Source organism: Gossypium arboreum, chromosome 7, assembly GCF_025698485.1.
Source record: "Gossypium arboreum isolate Shixiya-1 chromosome 7, ASM2569848v2, whole genome shotgun sequence".
NCBI lineage: Eukaryota > Viridiplantae > Streptophyta > Magnoliopsida > Malvales > Malvaceae > Gossypium > Gossypium arboreum.
Window position 1 is genome coordinate 69,921,280 of NC_069076.1, and position 12,340 is coordinate 69,933,619.

General features: G+C 38.9%; 1 protein-coding gene and 1 long non-coding RNA gene across 10 annotated transcripts; one reads left to right on the forward strand and one right to left on the reverse strand.

The window, feature by feature from the left end:
* Window positions 1–854: 854 nt before the first annotated feature.
* Window positions 855–11,727, forward strand: LOC108453317 (glyoxylate/hydroxypyruvate reductase HPR3-like). 7 transcript variants are annotated; one of them, XM_053031269.1, is made up of 6 exons: window positions 855–1,534; window positions 1,618–2,158; window positions 6,994–8,303; window positions 8,404–8,499; window positions 8,623–8,664; window positions 8,776–9,127. In XM_053031269.1, the coding sequence occupies exons 1-3, from the start codon at window positions 1,055–1,057 to the stop codon at window positions 7,002–7,004; spliced, it is 1,032 nt and encodes a 343-aa protein (XP_052887229.1). In that variant the 5' UTR covers window positions 855–1,054; the 3' UTR covers window positions 7,005–8,303; window positions 8,404–8,499; window positions 8,623–8,664; window positions 8,776–9,127. The 7 variants fall into 7 exon arrangements, 6 of the variants coding, with proteins under 6 accessions (XP_052887229.1, XP_052887226.1, XP_052887228.1 ...); XM_053031266.1 differs by having other exon boundaries at window positions 8,623–9,127; XM_053031268.1 differs by lacking the exon at window positions 8,623–8,664 and having other exon boundaries at window positions 8,706–9,127.
* On the reverse strand, window positions 2,534–4,714 carry LOC128295579 (uncharacterized). 3 transcript variants are annotated; one of them, XR_008286106.1, is made up of 3 exons: window positions 4,319–4,714; window positions 2,933–3,804; window positions 2,534–2,741 (listed from the first exon to the last, which is right to left on the reverse strand). It is a non-coding gene; the product is annotated as an uncharacterized LOC128295579 (long non-coding RNA). The 3 variants fall into 3 exon arrangements; XR_008286108.1 differs by having other exon boundaries at window positions 2,933–3,142; window positions 4,319–4,649; XR_008286107.1 differs by having other exon boundaries at window positions 2,933–3,147; window positions 4,319–4,646.
* Window positions 11,728–12,340: the final 613 nt, after the last annotated feature.

A 12,340-nucleotide genomic window follows, 5' to 3' on the forward strand; every position in this document is an offset into this window, starting at 1 on the left:
AATTTTCATTTTTAATGAGAAAATGAAAAAGTGTAATTTTCATCACCCAAGAATTCATATTAAATGTTAAGTGTGAATTATGAGATTTGAGTTGGAGGTAGCGATAGTGAGGGAAGCATAAGAGAAAGTTAAAATTTTAATATTTTTATTTATTTTAATATTTTAATATATTTATTTCTTTTATTTATTATTATTTTTGAAAAATAATTTCTTAAAAATATTTATATATTTTTATTTATTACTTTAAATTTTTAAAATAAGATCAAATTGAGACTATTTGTAAATTGAGGGTTTATTTTAAAATTATGATTAAATCAATATAATACGCAAAAATTGAGTGCTAAATTGTTATTATACTGATTTTTTAATTGCCATGTCACTCTCTTGTCGATACTTGACGACACCTAATAAATATAAAAACAAAAAATGATGTTGCTTAATTAAGTGACTAATTTTAAATAAAAAAAATCATAATTGTTGAAAAAAAAAGGATAATAAAAAGTTCTCAACCCGTGTCAAATAGTAAATAAATAAAAAACTTTGACTTGTCGGAATTAAAAAAAAAAAATTAAAGATTCAAATTAAGCCCAACTTTTTAAGGTTTACTCACATAAAGACTCAACTTTTAAAAATGATTACAAGAGCTTAACTTTCATAAACATGTTTAAATGAAAGTTAAACTTTTCAAAATGATCAAAACATTTTTAAAAGTGCTAAATAGAAGTTTATGTTTTTTGTATGTGCAAGGTTTTATTTCAAATTATATTCTATTGGCTTTCTTTTCTTCTCAACTAATATATTATTATTATATGTTTTATTATAAACAAATCTAGCATTTACCTAAAAATTAGGTGCATAAAAACCATTCTTTGAACACTTCTCTAAAGTTCAAACCATTATTTAATCATTTATAAAGGTTTCACCCTCTCAGCTCAAATTAGAACATTTACCCATAATGTAAAGAATCTTACAAATTATACCAAAACAAAAACAAAAATCTTACATAATCCGCACCTATCGCACACGGCACCGGTGAAAAGCACTAACAAAGCAAATGGCAGTAGCAGCTGAAAACCAATCTCAGCCTCCCCAAAACGACTTGCCCGATGTCCTCATCTTGAAACCCCCGACAGCATTCAGCATTTTCGGTGACCATTTCTTCCACTCACCCAAATTCCAATTCCTGAAACCGTTCGAATCCCCACTCCCTCTTCCCCAGTTCTTGCTCACCCATGCACAGTCCGTACAAGCCATTCTCACATCAGCTAGCGGTTCTGTCACCGCTGATACTATCCGCCTTTTGCCCCGCCTGGGTTTGGTCGTTACCACTAGCCAGGGCATTAACCACATTGATCTCTCCGAGTGCCGACGCCGTGGCATCGCAGTGGCCGGCGCTGGAACCATTTTCTCCACTGATTGTGCGGATTCCGCGGTGGGATTGTTGCTCGACGTTCTGAGGAAGGTTTCGGCAGCCAACCGCTATGTCAAGCAAGGGCTATGGTCTACCCAAGGAAACTATCCTCTTGGCTATAAGGTCGTAATCTTACCCTTTTTTCCCCTCACATTTAAATTATGTACGTATTGTCTGATTATAATTTGGTAATTGAAAAATTTCAGCTTGGTGGTAAGCAAGTGGGAATTGTTGGATTAGGAAGTATTGGAACAGAAGTCGCTAAAAGACTGGAGGCATTTCCCTGTTCTATTTCATACAATTCAAGAAGCAAAAAACCTTCTGTACCGTACACTTTTTATCCCAATGTTGTTGAACTGGCAGTTAATTGCGACGCCCTTATAATTTGCTGTGCTTTAACTGATGAAACACACCACCTGATTGGCAAGGAAGTGTTGTCAGCGTTGGGGAAGGATGGGGTCATTATTAACATAGCTCGTGGACCCATCATTGATGAGAAAGAATTGGTGCAGTGTTTAATTAAGAGAGAGATCCGAGGTGCGGGCTTGGATGTGTTTGAGCATGAACCTGATGTTCCTGTTGAGCTCCTTGCATTGGATAATGTAGTCATGTCTCCTCATAATGCTGTTTGCACAACGGAATCTCTCGAAGAGTTGCGTAAAACTGTGGTCGGAAATTTCGAAGCCTTCTTCTCAAATGAACCCCTATTAACTCCTGTTCCTTTGGATGATCGGCCCCATTCGTCAGGTTAGCTATTTACAAATTTCTCTAAGGGTGTTGTAATTCTCGACATCATGAATGGTATCTGTTTTGTTCTGTTGTTTTTATATTCCGCACTACAAAATCACGCTTGTATAAGAAATTGCTGTTGTCGAATAAGCTGATATGGCATACTGCGAAGTTAAAAGATATAGGTTGAGATCCTTTTGTAAATTTTTACGCCAATATCATATCAATGTCTTCCTCTTACCCATCCATCTCTCTTATTGATCTTATTGAAATTGACCATATGACGCCCTCTACTCAACCCGACCAGATCCGAGTATTAGGTGTTATTTCCAATAACAAATTTTACCTAAACTTTTTCTACTCGCCTATGTAACTATACTAACAATAACAAAATTTCTTTAATATCTTTCTCCTAAAATACCTTGTATATATTATTACGATTAACTCCATATACAATGTATGTTTACCTTTACATTTTGAAATAAACCATGAAGATAATTTTTCCTCTTCCTTCATTCTTCCTCCGTATGCGTAACAACTTAGTCCACTGTTTCCTAGCATAACCCTGACATCGTCTCCCGACGCACTATTATTTATACTCCTGAAATCAGATACATTCATAGTAAGTTCATAAGAACTTAGTGAGACAACTTTCACGCAATTATTTATTATTTCTTGTTAAGCTTAGAGCATTGCACTTTACTTCTTAAGCAGGTACTTACTAAAATTAGTGTTACGAATATTAAACCTTCACTTACTGTATCCTCTTTCGCACTCTGGAAGCATTCTTACCTTGGTCACAATTGTTCCACTTGGGGGCTTGAACTCATGACATTCGCTCTAATTCACCTTTCATTCTGGTGGACAAGGTAGCCTTCGTCCGCTTCAGCATAAAATGTTCCTCACCAGTCTTTCATCATCTCAAGCTCGTTGGTTGCGCTTTCATTTGGAGTTCGCTCAATCAACGTTGTCTTCAAAACATCACCACCATAAAGGCGTACGCTTCCCTTGACATAGATAACCACATAAGTCTTCCTTTGACATATATAGCCACAAAAGCGTCCAAACACATATACGAGATAGCCATAGAGTCGTCCATATAGTTAGATAGCCACAAAGGCACATACTCACATTAGATAGCCGCAAGGGCATCCAAACTCATATAGAAGATAGCCATAGAGGTGTCCATATAATTAGATGGCCACAAAGGCGTCCACTTTGACAGACTTCACCACGGGAGCACATTTAACAGATACAGCCTCGAAGGCTCTCATAGAACAGAACCAACCATAAAGACATCCACTTTAACATATTTTGCCACGAAGGTGCATTCGCAGAGTCGTCCACTAAGACTCCATATAATAGATATGGTCGTAAAGACTCACAGACTCACGTATAACAGAGGACAACCACAGAGGCTTCCATTTATCAGAGAACAACCACAAAGGCTTCCACATTTTGGTAAATGGTGCTTTCGATGATAGGGATTTGCCTAAACTCAACATTTTGAGATTTGCCCCTCATCGCTTGGTACTCGCCCAACCGTCCTTAATATTCTTTCCCCACATGGTGCCATAGTCCCAAACTAGGTGTTACACTATGTGGTCTTCGTATCCTTATATGATGCTATAGTCCCAAATTAGGTCTTACACTATATGGTCTTCCTGCCATGACCACGGTTTTTCCTTATCAGAATCTGTGTTTACTATCCTGACGGACTCATACGCAAGTAGACTTAACATGCAGACTTATGCAACTCATGCACAAACTCTTCATGCAGAGACAGAAACACACTTTGCCCTTCACATGTAGACTCTTTTAATGACAAACAGAATCGTGCTTCCAGAATCATGCAGAGACTTACTTATAACAAACAAAGACATACTTCCACACACACTCATACATACATGCATTTTCCTTTAGAATAGAAACATATCATTGAGCTCATTCTTTCTTTACATATTCATCATACACATACTTTTTCATAACAGAGGCATATCATCCATAAACGTCACATGCAAGCTCATCAAACAAGCATTTTTCACAAAATCAGCGTTTTACGCCTGTCTTCATTTCATAGATCAATCATTTAGAATAGAAGAGGTGAATCTAGAAACATACAGCCACACATACAAGTAAGGTTCAGTTCAGAGACTCAGAATCCTCACAAAACCTCACCTTTGGCAGCTTCAAACATCAACTCTGGATTTCCATCGAGTAGATTAGCAGCCTCGAAATGTTAAACCACAGAAAACTCGTCACGATCTTTCCATTCAGTTCATTTCCTTTCTCACTCGAATATCAGAATCGTACAACAAAGTTTTACCATTTTCATTACTAAGCTAAACAGACTTGCTCTCATGACAGTAAGGCTGCGAAACTTACCTTAACAGGGGCATCTCAAAGCTCTTCCTCTCGTTCCAATCTCATCCTAAAGGCGAGTGGATTTTCCCTTCACCTCATCCTTATATAGACAGAGAATACTTACTGAGGAAGTAAGGGAACAGTGCTTATCACTTACCCGGTCAGTTAGATATTTTTCCTTACCTCGTTAGATGTTTGACACGCGACTTAATTCATGTGATTGTAGATGCATGACAGTTGTAAAAGAAACACGTACGAGCAATCTTACTTTTACATATCATTTTCTTGGGTCTTAACCCATTGTTCGTTAGAGCACTAATTGAAAATCCAACTAGTCGCACTTGGCACATTATGCCTTCTTGGCGGCGACCCTAGTATCTGTGTTTCCTCAATATCCAACTAAGCTTTCTTTCTTATTAACTCATTCCCTTTTAAGGGATTTTTGCATTACAATTCGATATTGATTACGCGCCCACGTACACGCCATGAGCACTAGTGGGGCGAACAATAGTTTATCTACTTATAAACTTTAGAGCTCGCCATACGTCAGGCTTTACTTTACCTTGACCTCGTCTAATCATCGGGCCTTATACTTAGGTCAGAGGAGTTTTTCTTTCTTCTTTAGCCCTAGATAAAGGAAGAGACAGAAAATATCTTGTCCTACCTTTCTTGAGCTCTTTGATCTGACTTAAGCTTTTATTGGGACTTGATAAATTTCACATCAATCATTCGGTGATCTTATCCAAATCTACAAATTTCAAGGAAACTAATCGAGTATTTTTCTCTTAGTTCTTAACTATCTTAGTTCACGTTCAATTGATTCCTAGCTCTCTTTTCCTTAAAGCTTAACCGGCTCAAGGCCAACATTACAGAGTGCTCTCCAATGCTGACATAAGCTTCTTATTTCAAGGTTCGTTCTCTTATAATGGAATTTTCCCAAACTATGTATGCCAAAAAAGGCTTTTGGGGCGAGTCCTCCCTTACTAGACAAAGTTCCAGTTTATTGTGCCATCCCAGTGTTCGCCAATATCAAGGCGTTATGTACGCACTCACATAGCTCTTATTCTTAGAATAGTTTTAACAGTATTCACTTCTTCATCTATCATATCCTTCTCATCTATAGAACAGTACTCGAATACTAAGACTCCGTTGGGCGAGATGTTACAGGTCATATATTACAAGGTGAGGTGAGGTGCTCTATGTTGCAGGGTGAGAAGGAAATGATGACTAAGAGTTGGTGCGTGGCCATTATTAGATGATATTTTCTGGTCCATGTCTTCCGATTGTGATAGCTTGAAACTAGAAACTGTATAGAATTTCTTGAAACCTTTGTTAAAAAGTAGTTATTATCTGATTTCTTTGAAGAAATAATAAACATTATTGATTGTTACTGTGTGGTTTTTCAAGCTTGCTCATGGTAGTTAAGAACCCAGACAGGAGTTTTAGCCTCTTTGCTTCATAGAAAAAGCTTTGTTCCTTGTGTTAGCACGTCTAAACATGGGCACCAAAGATGAGAGAGAAATCAGAAATGTGTATTCGCCAGCTTAATCTCCAGGCCCAATTTCAACCACATTGACCAGCATAGAAAAAACCCCTCACATCATCCTGCCGCTGCCTTCACTGCAGCACGTCATAACAGCCAGCGCAGGCGTCAAATCACATTGACTTGAATAAGTGCAGGAGGCTTGACATAGCAGTCACCAACACTGCCGGTGTGTTTTCAGCTGCTGTTGCTGTGGTTTGTTTATTGACGTACTTAGAAAATTTCTGCTGCTGGTCGGTACGTTAGACATGGTCTTTGGTCCGCCGAAGGAGACTATCCTGTTGGTTCGAAGGTCATCATTTCTCCTTTTTCAGTTTCACGTTTGTGGTTTTCCGTTAGATTCTGAGAAAAATTCTTTTGTAGAAACATTGATTCTTAAATGTAGATAGAAGCATTTGTTGTGTCCACTGTCCACTAAAATGGGGATCAAAAGGAAGGATTCAGGATACATAGCCAAGTTTAAATTTTTCTTTTTTGGAAGTAAAAGGATACTAACAATTCCTGTCATATGAGATTCCTAGAATATCGCTTAAAACTAAATTGATAGCACCAGGTCGGTCAAAAAGATGGAGTCCAGGAGCCACAGATGCAGCAAAGTTGGCCATAAAATCAGCTGTAAAATTAGCCTCCCCATAAACATGAGAGAATTTGACTATTCAATGTTTGTCCCTCAACTCAACAATGCATCGGATCAGCCCGACATTGGAGTTCACCCCTTTTGTATTTGTTTAGGATGTGTATTCAAGCAGTTAAGAGTTAGCTAAAATTGTTAAAGACTGTTAGCAAGTCGGTTATAGAGTTGTTAATTCTAAGCTCTATAAATACTTCGTTCCAAGTGTACAAAGGCAGAATTTTAGTCCGAATGCAAAATTGATTTCTTCTTTCTTTAAATCTCAAAATAGCTTTTATTGTTATCAAGTTTACATGGTTTTTTTCATGGTATCAGTCGCTCGTTGATCTTTCGGCATGACTACCACGCATTCTGTTGACTCTTATTCGGTTGAGCTGAGTGGCTCTGTGTTTACTGGTGATCGGATCATCATTTCGTTTCCTCGACACGAGGTGGTGAAGCTTGACGAGGGCACCTTTGTTCAATGGCAACAGCAGGTGAGGTTCATTCTTGCGGTTATGACTTAGCTGGATTTCTTGATGGTACCGTATCTGCTCCGATGCGGTTTATTCAAGCACCTGATGGAGGTCTTGTTCCAAATTCGTTTGCCGCGATTTTCACTCAACAAGATAACCTCCTCACCTCGTGGTTACTTTCCATGATTAGTTCGTCGTTTCTATCTTCTTTCACGGATGTACAGACCGCGAGTGATGTGTGGCTGACGGCGACTAGTTTGTTTGCGGCTGACACTAGTGCGAAGTAGTCTCAGCTTCGTCACGAGTTGCATTCCCTCAAGAAAGGTAGTCTTTCTATCCGAAACTATGTTGACAAAACAAAAGGGTTATGTGCTCTTCTTGCAATGTCTGGTTCTTGGATTCTGGAGGCCGAAAGAATAGCAGTCATGCTTGCAGGGCTGCCTTCCGAGTTTGATGGCTCTGTTGCCGTTTCAGCGTTTGGTTGATGCACTTATTGAGTGCGAGGCTCGTTAGGCGAGGAACGTTGAAGAAGTTTTGTTTGCTGCGAATCTGGTGGAAGGATCACAGTCGCAAGTGGTGGATGGATCTCGTGGTGGTCGTCCGCCTGCTCGTGGTCGCGAAAGGGGCTTTCGTTCGCATCTCCAATGTCAGATCTGTGGATAGTATGGTCATCTAGCACAAAGGTGCTATTATCGATACCATCGTGATGAGACGTCGCCGGTGATGACTCTGGTGCCGCAACAAGGTGGTCTGTCTTCTGGGTACCCTTCATCTCAAGAAGCTTTTGGGGGAGATGGTTGGATCGCTCAACATCCCCAACACCCTAGAGTTGGATATGAAGTCGGTCAAAATTGGGGTGCTGGTCAAATTTTTTTTCAAGAGCCAAAGGAATTTAATCATTGTATTCGGCCGAATAGTGGGGTGCTAGGCATGTTTGCTTGTGAGCCATGTGCAACAAATGTGCCACTTGGGGCATGGTTTTCATGGCCACATGGTAGTAGATCGAGCAATGATGGGCCTATTTTTGGACTTCAAAGGCCGAATGAACCTGTTACTAACAATGTGCAGTTTGGTTTGAAGCCGATTGGTGGTCAATCGGCAATTCCTTGGCACATTAAGCCGCGAGCTCGTGTTTACTGCGGGTCTGATCCGTGCATCAGGCTTCCTCGTGTAAGTGACCTTCATGTTTTTTGTTATTTTGACTCATCCAGGTCTCATGTTAATTCTGCACAGTTTGGCATTAATGATAGCACTGATTCGTATATTTCAGTACCGATAGGTACCACGTCGTGGTATCTCGATTCAAGTGCCAGCAATCATGGCTGTAGGGATTCGTCCGCTCTGAATGATGCTACCCCGTATTAAGGTACGTCTTCTCTTTTAATGGGTGATGGAGCGCCCGCTAAGATCTCGTCAATTGGTCAAGGTGTTTTAAATACACACTCTAAATTGCTTCGGTTATCTAATGTTTTGTGCGTTCTGGCTATAGGTAAAAATCTACTATCTGTATCTCAGTTTGCCACTGACAATGGTGTGTTTTTTGAATTTCACTCAACATATTGTGTTATTAAGGACAGCGTGACACGAGAAATCTTGCTGAAGGGTCAAATTCGTGATGGGCTGTATCGTTTTTCCTTACCAGGAACGTCTGTTTAAAATGGCGTGGCTCACAATATTGTAGCTCCTTTTATTGCTCACGTGGGAATTCAGAGATAGATTGGTACAAATGATATTTTTTTGTTGTGGCACAAATGTCTTGGGCATCCGTCCGTGTCGATTGTCAAATATGTTTTTAATAAGTGTCATATTAATGTCAATAAAGTTTCTCTTGATAATGTTTGCCTTGCTTGTAAAAAAGGAAAGTTTCATAAGTCGTCTTTTTTCTGATTCGACTACTAAGTATAGTGATCCTTTTGCTTTGGTTGTATCGGATCTTTGGGGACCTGCGCCCGTTGCTTATGATAATAACTAGTACTATGTGACGTTTATTGATATGTGTACCCGTTTTACTTGGATTTATTTGATTTGTCAAAAGTCTCAAGTCGTGGATTGTTTTCGTCAGTTTCAGACGTTAGTTAAGACTTAGTTTGGCAAAACTATCAAACAATTTCAAAGTGATTAGGGTGGAGAGTATCGCGCATTCACGTTTGTTCTAGCGTCTTAAGGGATAATTCATTGGTTGACCTGTCCACATACCTCTGAACAAAATGGGGTGGCTAAACGCAAGCATCGGCACATTGTAGATATGGGGCTTACTCTTCTGGCTCAAGTAGATCTCCCTATGGAGTTTTGGGCCTATTCATTTTGTTGTGCAGTCCATTTCATCAATCGGCTTCCAATGTCCGTTCTGCATGGCTAGACTCCATATAAAGCTCTGTATGGATGTGATCCCACCTATGATCACTTACGGGTGTTTGGTTGTTGCTGTTTTCCATATTTGCGCCCGTTTCAATGTCATAAGTTAGATTTTCGATCACAGCCCTGTACATTCGTGGGTTATAGTCCTCAACACAAGGGATATCAGTGTCTTCTTCCTGATGGTAAGATTATAGTTTCCCATCATGTGGAGTTTGATGAACAACAATTTTTGTCTCCATTCTCTGCTACGTCGAGGTTTAGTGGTTTGCCTACTGTTATACCTACTTGTGTTCCTTTGGTCAAAACTATGTCTTCTCAGTCTACAAACTCAACGTCTGTGGTTCCTCAGGATAGGGTGGTTCCAAGTCAAGCGTTAATTGACTCGAGGTCGTTAACCACTAGTACTGGTGATCCGTCATCTTCTACGCCTACTGTTGCCATACCTTTATGTCCGGAGTCTTTTTTACCTACAATAAATGCACATCCAGTGGTTACTCGATCAAAGGCTGGTATTTTTAAACCAAAATTCATGACGGTTGAAGCTATAGAATCGTCTACAATTGAAGAAGTGTTTTCTACCTTTAAATGGCGTGCTGTAGCTCAGGCTAAATACGATGCTTTTATTCGTAATTCTACTTGGGAACTTGTTCAGCTGCCACCAAACCGCAAGGTTGTTGGGTGTAAGTGGCTTTTCAAGGTCAAGAAGAATCCTGATGACACTATTGCTCGTCGTAAGGCACGATTAGTCGCCAAAGGCTGTTCCCAAGTCTCAGGCTTTGATTTTCAGGATACGTTTAGTCCAGTAGTGAAACCTGCTATTATCAATCATTTTATCTATTGTTGTATCTCGAGGTTGGTCTCTTTGTCAGGTTGATGTGAACAATGCGTTCTTGAATGGTGATATTGATAGAGAGGTTTTTATGCATCAACTGTTAGGGTATGTTCAGTTTGATTCAAATGGCAAGCCTCTTGTGTGTCTTCTAAAGAAAGCTCTATATGGTCTTCGACAGGCTCTTCGGGCCTAGTTTGAGAAGCTAAAGCGGTTTATTGTTTCAGTCTGTTTTGTTGGTTCAAAATTTAGTGCTTCTTTAATTGTGCGGGTTTAGCCCGATTCTACTGTTTATGTTCTTGTGTACGTCGACGATATTATCATCACCGACAGCTTATCTACCTCTATCGACTGGTTTATCAAGTTATTGAATGATGAGTTTTTGCTTAAGGATATGGGTGATCTCTACTATTTTCTCGGGATTAAAGTTACACGTTCTTCCTCCGGGTGTCTTCATCTATGCCAGAAGAAGTATGTCCATGATCTTCTTGACCGAAGTTCAATATCTACAGCAAAAAGTGTTCCTACACCAATGGTTAGCTCAACACCTTTATCTAAAGGTGGCAAAGATAGATTACATGATCTGACTGAGTATAGGAGTCTTGTTGGAGCATTGCAGTACGTTGTTCATACTTGGCCTGATATTGCATATGCCGTAAACCGAATCTATCAATTCATGCATAGTCCTACTACTGTTCATATGATAGCTCTAAAGCAGATTCTACGATACTTATGTGGCACACTTGACTTTAGGGTTATTTTTCATCCGTCTGCTCGGTTGTTTTTGGTTGCGTATGCTGATGCCAACTGAGGGTTGGATTTTGACGATCGCCGTTCGACATTAGGATACTATGTCTATTTTGGTCAAACTCTTATGTCGTAGTGTTCCAAGAAACAGCAAGTGGTGTCTCGTTCAACGGCTGAGGTTGAGTATAGAAGTCTTGCCGCAGCTACTAGTGATGTTACTTGATTACTGTCTCTTCTTAAGGAACTTCATGTTACGTCTGATGATATTTCTAATATTTGGTGTGACAGTTTCAGTGCAGTTGTTGTTGCCGCCAATCTTGTGTTACACTCTAAGTTTAAACATGTCGAGCTTGACCTATTTTTTGTTCGTGAAAAGGTTGCTGCTGGAACGGTTGTGGTTGGTGAAGTTATTGCGTGTGATCATCTTGCTGATGCTCTTATCAAACCGCTTTCAGTGACGTTGTTTACTAGGTTTCAGAATTTTCTTCGAGTCTTACTTGTGGAGAAGATGGATGGATGTTAAGGATGTATATTCAAGCAGTTAAGAGTTAGCTAAGATTGTTAAAGACTGTTAGCAAATTGGTTATAGAGTTGTTAATTCTAAGTGTACAAAGGCAGAATTTTAGTCCAAATACAAAATTGATTTCTTCTTTCTCTAAATCTCAGAATAGCTTTTATTGTTATCAAGTTTACCTTGTTTTCTTTAGTATTCAGAAGTTGCACCACATTCATGTTATCACTTTGTAAAATTACCTTCTTAAAACCCTTCTTCAAATAGACTATATTTTAAGAGCAGAACATATACTAATGCTTTTAAAGTAGCCTTCTATCCATTTACCATGCTTGTCACGAATAACTCTTCCAGCCTGTTAGAAAAATCATATATATGTTTAGTATATTTATAAAACGAAATTGCATAATTTGTCACGTGACTATTAGAAATTTTTTTATTGAAGTCTTTTGACTTTACAAAGTTACAATTACTAATAGATTGTTGAGTTGGCAGTTAACTTAATGAAATGTATTTTTTTTAACCCTTTATTTTTTTCCACATAATTTCCATGTCATTTTATAATTAATTAGAAATTTGAATCTCAATAAGGAAGCAGCAAAAACTTCAATGTTTTATAACCATAAACATGGTTTTTCTAGGTTTGCAGAAGGTTGATAGATTATCAGGAAAAAGAAATTGAAGGTGATATAATGTCCCGCAACAGTTTGCATTGGCTGATTTTGTTTTATTTTTAGCATCTACAACTTTAAGAACTAAAAA

Excerpts from the sequence above, each read along its gene's own strand:
- LOC108453317 (XM_017751389.2), top strand. The coding sequence starts at position 1,055 with ATGGCAGTAGCAGCTGAAAACCAATCTCAGCCTCCCCAAAACGACTTG. Across the intron at positions 1,535-1,617 it reads ACTATCCTCTTGGCTATAAG|CTTGGTGGTAAGCAAGTGGG; the intron begins GTCGTAATCTTA and ends GAAAAATTTCAG. Across the intron at positions 2,159-11,443 it reads TGATCGGCCCCATTCGTCAG|GTTGCTGCTGGAACGGTTGT; the intron begins GTTAGCTATTTA and ends GTTCGTGAAAAG.